Here is an 11,622-nt window from a genome sequence, read left to right as displayed (position 1 = left end):
TTGGTAAGTTTTAAAATGAAATAAAATTACAATTTGTACTTGGACCCCTTCTAAAAGTTATGTGACTACAGCTCACATAAAGCACAAGATGCATGGGATATTCTCTTCTCTCACAATGGTTACTACAGAGTTGTTACATAGGCTACTAGTAGCACCAGAACAACAGCAGTGATTTGGTGGGAGGAGCACCTCCGGCGGCCCCCACCCGCCAGCGCGACTATGCCTGCCCTTTGGCCGGGGGAGGGGAGGCTGTGTCCGGATACGTGGTGGGACTAGAGGCGGTCCTAGTAGAGACCCACGCAGCAGACGTATCCCAGCCGCCCCACCATTTAAGAAAACTTAAAGATGGCACCCTCCACCTCTTCTCAACTCTTCTCGGTACTGTTATTCGCCTTTTGTCTCACCGTAGTGCATTCCCAGTATGAGAAATACAGCTTCAGGAGCTTCCCGAGGCACGAACTCATGCCGCTGGACTCCGCGTACAAGTACGCGTTGGACCAGTACACCGGGGAGAAGTGGCAGGAGAGCGTGGAGTACCTGGAGGTCTCTCTCCGGCTGTACCGGCTGCTGCGGGACAGCGAGGCATTCTGTAACCTCAACTGCAGCTCCCTGCGCCTCGACCAGGAGGAGAAGTTTGTGGAGTTCCCCGAGCTGCGGATGTTTGGGAACGTGATGCGCAGGGCGCAGTGCCTGAAGCGCTGCAAGCAGGGGCTGCCCGCCTTCAGGCAGACCATGCCCAGCCGGGACACCGTGGACGAGTTCGAGAGGAGAGAGCCCTACCGATACCTGCAGTATGCCTACTTCAAAGTGAGCGAGCAGAGGTTTAGTAAAGTTGTTAAACTGGCGAGGGATGGGGGGGATTCTAGTTGACTTTTTATGCTGAGCTCTATCATTATGATCTAACGGTAGGCTATTTGGGAAGTCATGGTTTACCCAACTTTTTACTTCCCACTACGTCACCGGGACGGACGGGTACAGCCGTTCTCCTAAACACTGGAGTGGACAAGTGATGCGTTTTCTTAAAGGGGTTCCTGACGTCACATGCGTGCCACGGATGCATATCCTCCAAAAGGGGGATCCTTAACTTTTACGTGTGTCTCTGTGTTTTCTTGTAGGCTAGCTACTTCTACCCTCACAAGGCTAGGCTATAAAGATGAGGGAAATAGGCTACGGTACTATAAATGAGGACATTTGGTCAGTCCTGACTTCTGAAAGGTGTTGGTTAGGAGGACTGATGTTTATGGTTAAAGGGACAGTTCACCCAAAAATGAAGATTCTGGCAACTTCCCTGTATTATGTTGGTGTTATGTTGGTAAGATCAGGATTAGGGTTTATGGAATGAATGGAAACCTTTGAGGACCTTTCTGTGTGCATTTTTAGTTACTGACTTGATGAGCGCAAACAGAAATAAAAGTTTGGTGTTCTTCCTCCCAGTCGGACAAGCTGGCCAAGGCAGTGTCTGCAGCCCACACCTTCCTGCTGAAGCACCCAGATGACGAGATGATGCAGAAGAACATGGCCTACTACAGGAGCCTACCGGGGGCAGAGGAATACCTCAAAGACCTGGAGACCAAATCCTATGAGGTACATGCACACACACACACACACACACACACACACACACACACACACACACACACACGCTGAGACCTGAGACACACTTTAAGTTGGATTCTTAAGTGCACACAGGGAAGACTGCGTGCACACGAGCGTTACACCCATACCACATGCACGCGCACACATGTCTGTATTGCCATGCGCAAAAGCCTTCCTATTCTTGGCTGTGTGGGTGTGGGAGGTTTGATGTGGGAGCAGCCTGTGGTGGGAAGGCTAAGCTAGCCTATAGCCATCAGGGTCGAATAGGGTCATGGACCAGTGGTTCCCAAAGTGTGGTCCGGGCGGGGACCTCCGAGGGCCTTTGAGAGAGCTGCAGGGCGTCCCCAGCACAATGAGTAGTAGATCTCACTGCACTCCGTTATTTCACTCACTAGATCATTTATATGGAGGACTGTTTTGATCAGAGGTTTCACTGCCCCCTCGCCCTCCCCATTCACCATACAGTGGAGACAGCTATAAAATTCGGTCAAAAATCTGATCTAAGTTAACCCACAAAACACCTTCTCAGATGTGTGTTCCTTGGGACAAAATCTAATCAAAGTGGGGTCCGTGATCTTATTTGTATCTTTTTGGGGGATCTCGACAGGGACAAGTTAGGGAATCCTTGGTATAGAAAGCAACAGTGATCCCATTCATTCACATAAAAAACACTACAATTTACTATTATACATGAGGCACCATGACCTAGATGAGAAAACTGATTGATATACTTTATTAATCCCCAAGGGGAAATTCATAATATCACCAGCGTATAGAGACAAACAAACAGGAATGCAAAAAACAAACAAACAAACAAACAAAAACAGAGGGGACAGCCACCATCACACAACTGTAGGCTACATTATAAAACAGTACAGTAACTACAGTACGGTACAATTCATCAATTACGGGGGGGGGGGGGGGGGTACCGATAATGGAAGCCTGCTCATTAACCATGTGAATTGTTGCCTACAATCGTACCCCTAATTAACATCAAACAACCGTGGTTGAATTTGTATATTTCTTGTTGTTTGTTGTGTTTGCTCTTCCAGACACTGTTTGTGCGTGCGGTGAGGGCGTATAATGGGGGTAACTACCGTACCTCTGTGTCGGACATGGAGCTGGCGCTGCGGGACTTCTTCAAGGTCTACGACGAGTGTCTGGCCGCCTCGGAAGGCGCCAGGGAGATCAAAGAATTCAAAGATTTCTACCCCTCCATAGCTGGTCAGTTTACCCCTGTCTCCCCGTGTTTATCCCAACACTGTCTCCGTCTGAATCTATCCATACTCCATGATCCATTCTTATTGTTTTCTAGATCAATAGCCTCCTCTGCCTCTTAGTCCATGAGCCAGACCAGATATATAGAGGGTATGCACACCCACTGAAACACGCCCCCTCAATCGGGAATGAGTGTCAAAACGAGTGTCAAATTCCTCCCTGAGCAGCAGGTGTCACTTATCTAGGCTGATTACTGCATTCAAGCTCAGTCTTGCTGTGACTCAGTGGGCGTGACCCCACAGTGACTTCTGCCTCTGTGACATCACATGCATACCCTCTATTGATAGATATCTATTTATAGATTTTTTGGGTCTTGGCTCATGGACTATCTGTCTTGTTCTTGTCTTTCATTTCACTCCTTCTACATTCCTACATTTCTCTCCATTTCTTCTTATTCTTCATCTGTCATCTTTCTGATACATCCCCTTACAATTTACCAACAGTTCTAGTGCATAGCTTTGATTGATTGAGCTATTGATTTAATGCACTTTCTCCACCAGATCACTACACAGAGGTCCTAGAGAGGAAGGTGAGGTGTGAGAGTGAGCTGACGCCTGTCGTAGGAGGATTCGTCGTGGAGAAGTTTGTGGCCACCATGTACCACTACCTGCAGTTCGCCTATTACAAATGTGAGTAGCGTGTTGTTACGGTTTTATTATCGCTGACTTACACCCGACTTTGCAATGCATTGCACTTGGGAGCCCACTGTCCTCTAGCTCAGTGGTTCTCAAAGTGGGGTCTGAGGACCCCCAGGGGCCCTTAAGGGGGTTCCAGGGGGACCCCAGCAAAAAGGGTGATACTTTATTTTCACTAGAATTCCAACCATAAGTAACACCATGACAGAATGTATAACTATTTTGGTCATGGGCTTCATACACTTTCTATAATAAAACTAAAAGTGTGAGGACGGTAATTAAACAAACATTAATATTATTTTTTCTGTAGCGGATTGTAGGTTTTTGGAGTGTCAGCCGGAGTTTAGTCTGACAATTTTGTGCACACAGATAGTTAGTTAGGTTAAGTTAGTTAAGTACATATAAGTGCCTGGGTGGTGAGCAGACGGCGGTATTTGACAATTTAGCTGGAGCTCAGTCAAACTTTATTTCACGTTAGTTTCAGTTGTGAATTAGAAAATGGTTGGGGGGCCACTCTGCACCCTATCGTGGGCCGCATCTGGCCCCCGGGCCGCAAGTTGAGTATCACTGCTAGATCATTCCGTTTCTACCTCCTCGTCCGTGTGCACCTTTTGTTCTGTTAATTTGTTTAATGTAGTATGTGTTGTCTAGTTAATTTCTCTTAGTTTTAGTTAATAAATTATTGTGTTAACTTTTACTTTGATGTATGACTCCCCTCATATGTTACCCGGAAGTAACAAACGAGGGGAGTCATACGCCAAAGTAAAAGTTAAAGCAGTAATTAATTTGCTAAAAGTAAGGGGAAATAACTAGACAACACAAACTACATTAAACAAATGAACAGAACAAAATGTGAATCAGTGAGGAGGGAGAGAGACTGAATGGGCCTTTTTCACAGCCGCCATTTTGTGTCTAAAAGGCAGGGTAAACACAAGTGTAACCAACTCATTAATTAGGGCCCCAGCACTGGAACACCTAAATGGACTGGAAGTTGGAAACCCTAATTAATGTTTTTAGGCACCTGTGTTACTTCCTGCCTTTTAGACACAAAATGGCTCCTGTGAAAAAGGCCTGCACCGGGCCCAGGTGTACCCAATCAGCCTAACGACCCCAACACCAGGCTCCTGCAAGATAGGACCAGGAGAGTGGGAGGGTCATCACAAAAGCTAAAATCTTATCAGATGGGGACCCTGGGAGAAAATCTTATCAAATTGGGGTCTAATTTGTCTGTTTAGGGGTCCTTGACGTGAAGAATTTTGAGAACCACTGTTCTAGTTTTTATCAAGTAAGATGACCTTATTGATTGAGAAGATTCATGTTACAGCATGCCTGGTGGACGCCTCGAAAGCTATAAACACATACTTCTGCCTCGCGCCTGTGAATTCTATTTCAGTGCCTAAGATTTAAGTATTGCTGTTGTGTTTTCAGTGAACGACCTGAAGAACGGAGTGCCATGCGTGGCCAGTTACATACTGTTTGACCCCAATGATGAAGTCATGAACAACAACGTGGCCTACTACCAGTTCCACAAAGACAAATGGGAGCTGACAGAAGAGGACTTCCTCCCCAGACCAGTGAGACACATGAATGATCACACACGCACACACACACACACACACACACACACACACACACACACACACACACACACACACACACACACACACACACACACACACACACACACATTTTTGTTTGGTTTCAGAAACACTTACCCCTGTGTGTGTGTGTGTGTGTGTGTGTGTGTGTGTGTGTGTGTGTGTGTGTGTGTGTGTGTGTGTGTGTGTGTGTGTGTGTGTGTTACAGGAGGCAGTGCGGTACCACAACCAGACTACCATGCAGCTACAGATGCTGGAATTCTCCAGACAGCGCCTGGCCAATGAAGACGAGGTTTGTGCCTGTATTTACATATTTGTGTGCGTGTGTTTGTGTGTGTGTCCCAGCATGCTTCCACAAGGCTATCTTGGGTTGAGGCAAGGGAGGAGGAGGTGTAAATCTACCCTAAAAATAGACCAGCATGATTCCCCATAAAGTCAGCTGTGTTGTGGTTTAGGCTGTTTGTAGCTCTCATAGGCCCTCATAGGTGTGTAAAGTATGGGGGAGAAAACCCGGATTCCTCAGTTTGGTCACATGATGCCATCCTGCCCTGCAGTACAATGTGGCCCCTGTGTTTGTAAGGCTGCAATACCACAGATGGCCAAGCGGTGGCAGCATGACACCGGCATTCGTTATGTCATGCAGCAGTAGGACTGTTTATCAGGGCGGCCAAACATAAACCAGGATTATATGTGGAATGTGGTAAATACCATTCAGTTCCTACTTGTAATCTGTTTAGTAACGCAGGTAGGAAAAATATCACAGATATAACCAAGAGGAAATATGCAAAGTCATTCAAAGTAAATGTCACTTTCAAAGCAATCACCTCTCGAGCTTTCTCTGAGTTATTTTTTCGTGTGTGTGTGTGTGTGTGTGTGTGTGTGTGTGTGTGTGTGTGTGTGTGTGTGTGTGTGTGTGCGTGTGCGTGTGCATGTGCGCGTGTGTGTCTCCGTCCACAGGGGGAGGTGGTGCAGTTTATCGATGAATTCCTGGATGACGATGAATAACGCACATTGGAAGCTCTGGCTAAACACTGAAAAACAAACACAAACAACAAAACAGCGTCGACTCTCCTCGGCTCGTACGTATTTATTGGATATTGTAAAGAGGCTCTGATTGGCCACTGCAGCTCCACATCCTGTTTTTATACTTATTGTCTTGCACTAAACATACAGGTCAGTGATGTGGAAATATGGTATAGTGGCTACCTGGGATGAGTGTGGTGATGATGATAGTGATGGAGACGTGTTACTGTTACAGTTTACTTACTGTTTTGTCCTCTACTGTGAATTGTTTGTGTCTGTTGTCTTACAAAGATGGTCCTTTTTACAATAAAAAAAAAACTCACTTGCCGGACATCAAATCTCTTGAGTAAATCATTCCAGTGTTGAACAGTGGAGTTTCTGGCGCTGCAGACGTGGCTCAGTGGCAATAAAATCACTTCACACTATTGATTTTTGACTCAGGCACTAATAAAAAATGTCCTAGAGAGAGAGAGAGGCCAGGGAGGAGGAGGACACGGAGCTGGCCAGGGTCCTTTTGATGAAAGCTGATCGGGTCCGGGGCCGCACTGTGCAGAGAGGCTGAGCCAGAGAAAACACTGAGTTGTTTAATCATGTTTGAACATTGAGTCTCTGTGCAGTTTGTCACACAGCCGTGTTAAAAACCCACAGCGGAACATTCTCCCTGTTGCACATTCTCTCTCTCCGACTCTCTGGATGCTCTCTCTCGTCTTCCTACCTTCACCCATCTCTTTCTCTGTCTTTCAACTTGTCTCTTTACTTCTTTCTCTCATTGTTTTCTTGAACATACCGCAAACAAGCAGAAGATGGCAGGAGCGGCTTGGTTCAAATTTTAAGATACATACAGAAGAGGTCACAGGTCGAAATCCCACCTTGAGACGTGACAGAAGTCAAGTCTCTCTCTCTCTCACACACACACACACACACACACACACACACACACACACACACACACACACACACACACACAGACTGGTAAAGGCAATGGAAAATAGAGGCATGATGACTGTCTGCAATCAACCCTGACCTAAATCCATTCTCATTACAGCACAGAGCCTAAAGTATAAATTAATATAAAACCGCATCTGAGCCAATAATAATCAGAAAGTCACAGGTTTAGGAGTTTATTGTGACCTAGAGGAAACACATATACAGTACACACACTTAACATCGCACATCAGGCCGTTTGAGATGAAACGTGAAATATTTCTATCATGGGAATGAGTCGGCACCCGCAAAATTGTTTCATTTTTTCCCATTTAATATTTGTTTTCTCTCTGGTGATCATCACATTTTTGCACATGCTCAAGTGATCCAGAACTCAACGTCAGTATTGAAACATAAATGATAGCTGAAGAGAGCAATGGCATAGATCAGGGGTTTTCAAAGTTTGAGAGTGTGGGCGTCCCCCCAGACAAAGCTTGGAAAAAGGTGTCCCCTTCCCTCAATGCCTGGATGCCTATGGGATGATTTGTTCCTAAAGACACTTAGCAATTGAGCTATGATAGCCTGATATTGCTGTTTGACATACTTCAGACTACACCAAATACATAAAAAAGGGTCTGTCTGAAGAAGACATATATTTGTTTGTGACTCTGGGAAAGTAGGTACAAACTGTAAAATTCCTCCAAAACTACTGTATGTCTGAACTATCTTTTTAACCAAATCACACTCACATTCTGGCTATTCTATGTGATCTCCTTTTGATAACTAATAATATGTTTTCACTTCCATTCATTGAGCCTCCCCTGAAACTGCTTGGAGCACCCCTGGGGAGGCCCGCCTCCCACTTTGAAAACCTCTGGCATAGATGGTTGCCATTGCTCCTCAGCTATCATTGATACAGCAAAGCTGGTGTGAGATCAGATTGACGATCCACAACAACATGGTCTTTTCTTCGAAAAACCAAAGCTGACTGTCATCATCACAAGGACAGCATTTGTGTATCAACAGCAGTGTGGGATGGTAAGTGTCGTAAAAGGCAGTGGAGTATTTAAGCAAGTGGAGACGAGTTGACCCTGTAACACCTGAAGAGGTATTGTCTGATATTGGTTGTTAACGAAAGTTATGTTCCATTTCTATATGTTTTTATGTACAGCAAGTTAACACAGTCAAGAAATTCATATTTACAGAAACAGCCCCCCCCTACATATTCTATACTTTCTCCCCCAAACCCTCACCACATAGTTATGATCAATTCAGTTTCAGATCAGAGGATTTAAATGTTAATATGCTTTCAATAAAGTCATTTCAATTTGAATTAAATCAAGCTTTTGAAAGGAATTAACCGTGATTCACTTCACCCACCCAACTCAATGCTTTTTACAAGCAGCTGAGGACACTGATGTTCTACAACATCTGTAACAAATATGAAGAAAAACACAACAACCAGGCAAGGCTGATGATACTAGTGATCTTTGTCTACCAGTCACCATCCACTTTTTACAATAACTATGATTAAAGCAGTTTCCATTGACGTTATGGCATATGTCAGTTCATTTTGGTAATCTTTATACAGTACTGGAATAACAATCTTTAATATCTAAATTTAAGACAATCTTAGAATGGCTATTATTTACACATTTATTTTAGTTATTTATTTATTTTTCCATCTTTGACCATGTTATCAAGTATTTGGTTCCCTCACATTAGTATGGAAACAGCATGAAACAGAATGCAAATATCACTAAATCATACATAGACCTACACTGTAAAAAACGTTCATTATTTTAACCTATAGTCATAGGCAATCCAACTGCATCAGGTATTTTGGAGTGAAATTACAATTTTCTGAACTTTCATGGAAAAATGTAATTTGACACATCTTAAAAACCCAAAGCAGTCAAAATAATTTCTGACGGTTTCTATTTGAAAGTTGAACATAACATTTCCTATAGTGTTCTTATGACTCAAGAACGTAGTGTATCTGTCTATCTAAGCTACAGGTCAGTGTTCAACAGACAGTTTCTCTCTGTTGCCGTGGCAGCACCACAACGTCCAGGACACACCACTGACCGGCAGATCACACTGACCTGAGACAGACACACACATGCGTGCGCAGACGCACGCACGCACGCACGTACGCACGCACACACGCACGCACACACACGCACACGCACACACACACACACACACACACACACACACACACACAAACAAACACACACACACACACACACACACACACACACACAAACACACAGACAGGGGCTGAGTCTGCAGTCTGGACACCAATCTCTCACCAGTCGACTGTCAAAACCAATAGAGGCAGGAAGTCTTTAAACGTTTCTTTCGTCATCCCCCATCCTTCTTACTCACACCTCGCCTCTGCCCTCATTTCTTCTGCTCTCTGCTCTCTTCAGCGCACTCCTTCATCTGATCTAACGGTCCTTTACCCCCCTAATGCTGGTCTGTCAAAAGCCGGCTCGTTCATTCGGGACGGTCTGCCCAAATCTGCTGCGATGATCTGAAGTGTTCTGAACTTCAGTGCTCATGTCATGGAGTAAAAAGTGGAGTCAATGTTCTTCTATCAACACAATACTCTTTAACAACAACAAACATGAAATGAAATCTGCCGTCAGGAGATGGAGAACAACACAGATAAATCAACAATAAAACAGAGCAGTCAGTGAATTCAGCGTAACAAAAAAACGACAGCAATGTAAAACACAAAAGATTCTTTACCACAATGTCCAAGAGCTTTGGAGGTCGAAGTCTCATCTTCTTCCTGGACCTGAGTCCGGTCCAGGGACAACCCCTCAAACTTTTCAACAAGATGCTAGAGCTATGAAAAGGATTGGATAGGTATAACCAAAATGGGTAAAATCCCTTATACCGCAACATCAGTGGGTGAAGCTGAACTCGTACCATCCCGTTTTACCTCATTCTCACTTATGCTTTAAGCTCCTGCAGCACTAAGTAAGCACCCTCGTTCTCCATTCGTAAAGACCTGAGCTCATCAGTTTATACCTATCCAAAATCTTCAGCTCTGCAGGAGAATCTAGCTGGGGCTGTGCTTTCCTCTCAAACCCACCCCCCCTCCCCAGTGTCTCTGCAGCCCATCAGTGTCCATCTCTCTTCCACTCCGTCTCGCTCTCTCTCTTACACCTTCTGCTGCATCTCTATCTGTTGGCCATGTCTGCTCTGACTTTGGCCCTTCCCGTTCATCTCGTACAACGAGCTCTTCTGCTGTCGCCGTCGGTAGCACCACGCCCCGACGACGACCGCCGTGGCGACCGCGCACACTGCCACGATGATGGCCGCCACCGTGGGACCTCGGCTGGAGGAGGTGGGGGGACGGGGAGGGCAGTCCTCGCCGATACACATCGTCTCCCCCATCTCTCCCTCCACCTCGCCCCTCTCCCCGGTCTGACCGGTCAGGTCGTGTTCGGGCCACGCTCCGGTCCGCGTGATGCTGTCGTCATCGCTGTGCATCGGTGGGGCGGGGCCGTGGTCGGGGAAGGGGTGCTCGGTAGGGTCCTGGTCCTGGGAGTCGGAGGGCTCGGGGCCGGCGGGGGAGGGGGTAGGGAAGAGGGCCGGCCAGACCTCCTCTACGCCACCCTGCTCCGAGTCGGGCTCCACGGTGCCAGACTCAGGTGCCTCAGGCAGGCTGGTGCTCACTTCCACCTCATTGGGACTGTCCGTCGCCCCGACAGTCCCTCCCTCCTGCTCCTCTGTGGAGCCGCCTTTCTCCGTCTCTTCTGGAACGACAGGATAGCCGTCCAACCAGGTCTCATCTGTCGTGGCTGTCGGTTTTCCTGCTGTGCCCTCCAGGGTGAAGTTCTGGTGCTCATCTGTGGCCATGGGAAAGACCACACGCTGATGGCCGTCATCATGGTCATCGTCGTCGTGGCCATCGTGATCCTCATGGCTTTCATAGCTGTCATGGTCATCATGTTCATGACCGTCGTGATCATGGTCATCAAAGCGGTCACGATCGGTGTCGTCTTCGTCTCCACCCAGGTCGTAATGATCCTCACCGTCATCATGGTCATCCTGGTCTGGACGCTCCTGAGAGCTGTCAGGATGCTGTTCATCCCGGCCATGGTGGTCTTCAGTCACATGGTCACGGTCGTCGTAGCTCTCATGGTCGTGATCTTCATCGTAACTCTCGTCTCCATGATCATATTCCCCCCGGCTGCCGTGGCGAACACGATCACGCTCGTCTTCGTGTTCGCCCATGTCATAATGGTCATCATGATCATCGGGATCATCATAGCGACCGTGCTTATCCAGGTCGTCGTGCGGGGCTGGAATGTAATGTTTCACGTGATCATCGTGGTCGTCTTGGTCATCATGGTGACTGTCGTCATGGTCGTCTTGATCATCGTGGTGGCTGTCGTTATAGATGCCCTGGTCGTCATGGTGGCTGTCGTCATGGTCATCTCTGTCATCATCGATATCATCACCATCAGCAGGATGCTGGAAGCGACCTTCTTGGCTCTCAGACTCTTTACTCTCCTCTGATTGGGCGCCTGAGGCTCTGAGGCGGTTCT

At 46.6% G+C, this 11,622-nt stretch overlaps 1 protein-coding gene across 1 annotated transcript; it reads left to right on the top strand.

Annotated features, from left to right (window-relative positions):
* The first annotated feature begins 290 nt into the window (after nt 1-290).
* Nucleotides 291-6,454, top strand: crtap (cartilage associated protein). Its single transcript, XM_083646172.1, has 7 exons — nt 291-807; nt 1,435-1,584; nt 2,649-2,820; nt 3,375-3,503; nt 4,938-5,083; nt 5,316-5,399; nt 6,065-6,454. Exons 1-7 carry the CDS (start codon nt 346-348, stop codon nt 6,110-6,112), a joined length of 1,191 nt encoding a protein of 396 aa, XP_083502298.1. The 5' UTR covers nt 291-345; the 3' UTR covers nt 6,113-6,454.
* The last annotated feature ends 5,168 nt before the right edge of the window (nt 6,455-11,622 follow it).

This window comes from Poromitra crassiceps, assembly GCF_964638095.1.
Source record: "Poromitra crassiceps genome assembly, chromosome: 11".
In the NCBI taxonomy this organism is placed as follows: domain Eukaryota; kingdom Metazoa; phylum Chordata; class Actinopteri; order Beryciformes; family Melamphaidae; genus Poromitra; species Poromitra crassiceps.
The sequence above is the reverse complement of the archived record's forward strand: the minus strand, read 5'-3'. Positions and strand labels throughout refer to the sequence as shown.

What these genes read in the sequence shown, in the direction of transcription:
- crtap (XM_083646172.1), top strand. Translation starts at nt 346, where the DNA reads ATGGCACCCTCCACCTCTTCTCAACTCTTCTCGGTACTGTTATTCGCC. An exon ending in TGCAGTATGCCTACTTCAAA is followed by an intron (nt 808 to 1,434) that starts GTGAGCGAGCAG and finishes TCTTCCTCCCAG; the next exon opens with TCGGACAAGCTGGCCAAGGC. An exon ending in GCAGTTCGCCTATTACAAAT is followed by an intron (nt 3,504 to 4,937) that starts GTGAGTAGCGTG and finishes TTGTGTTTTCAG; the next exon opens with TGAACGACCTGAAGAACGGA.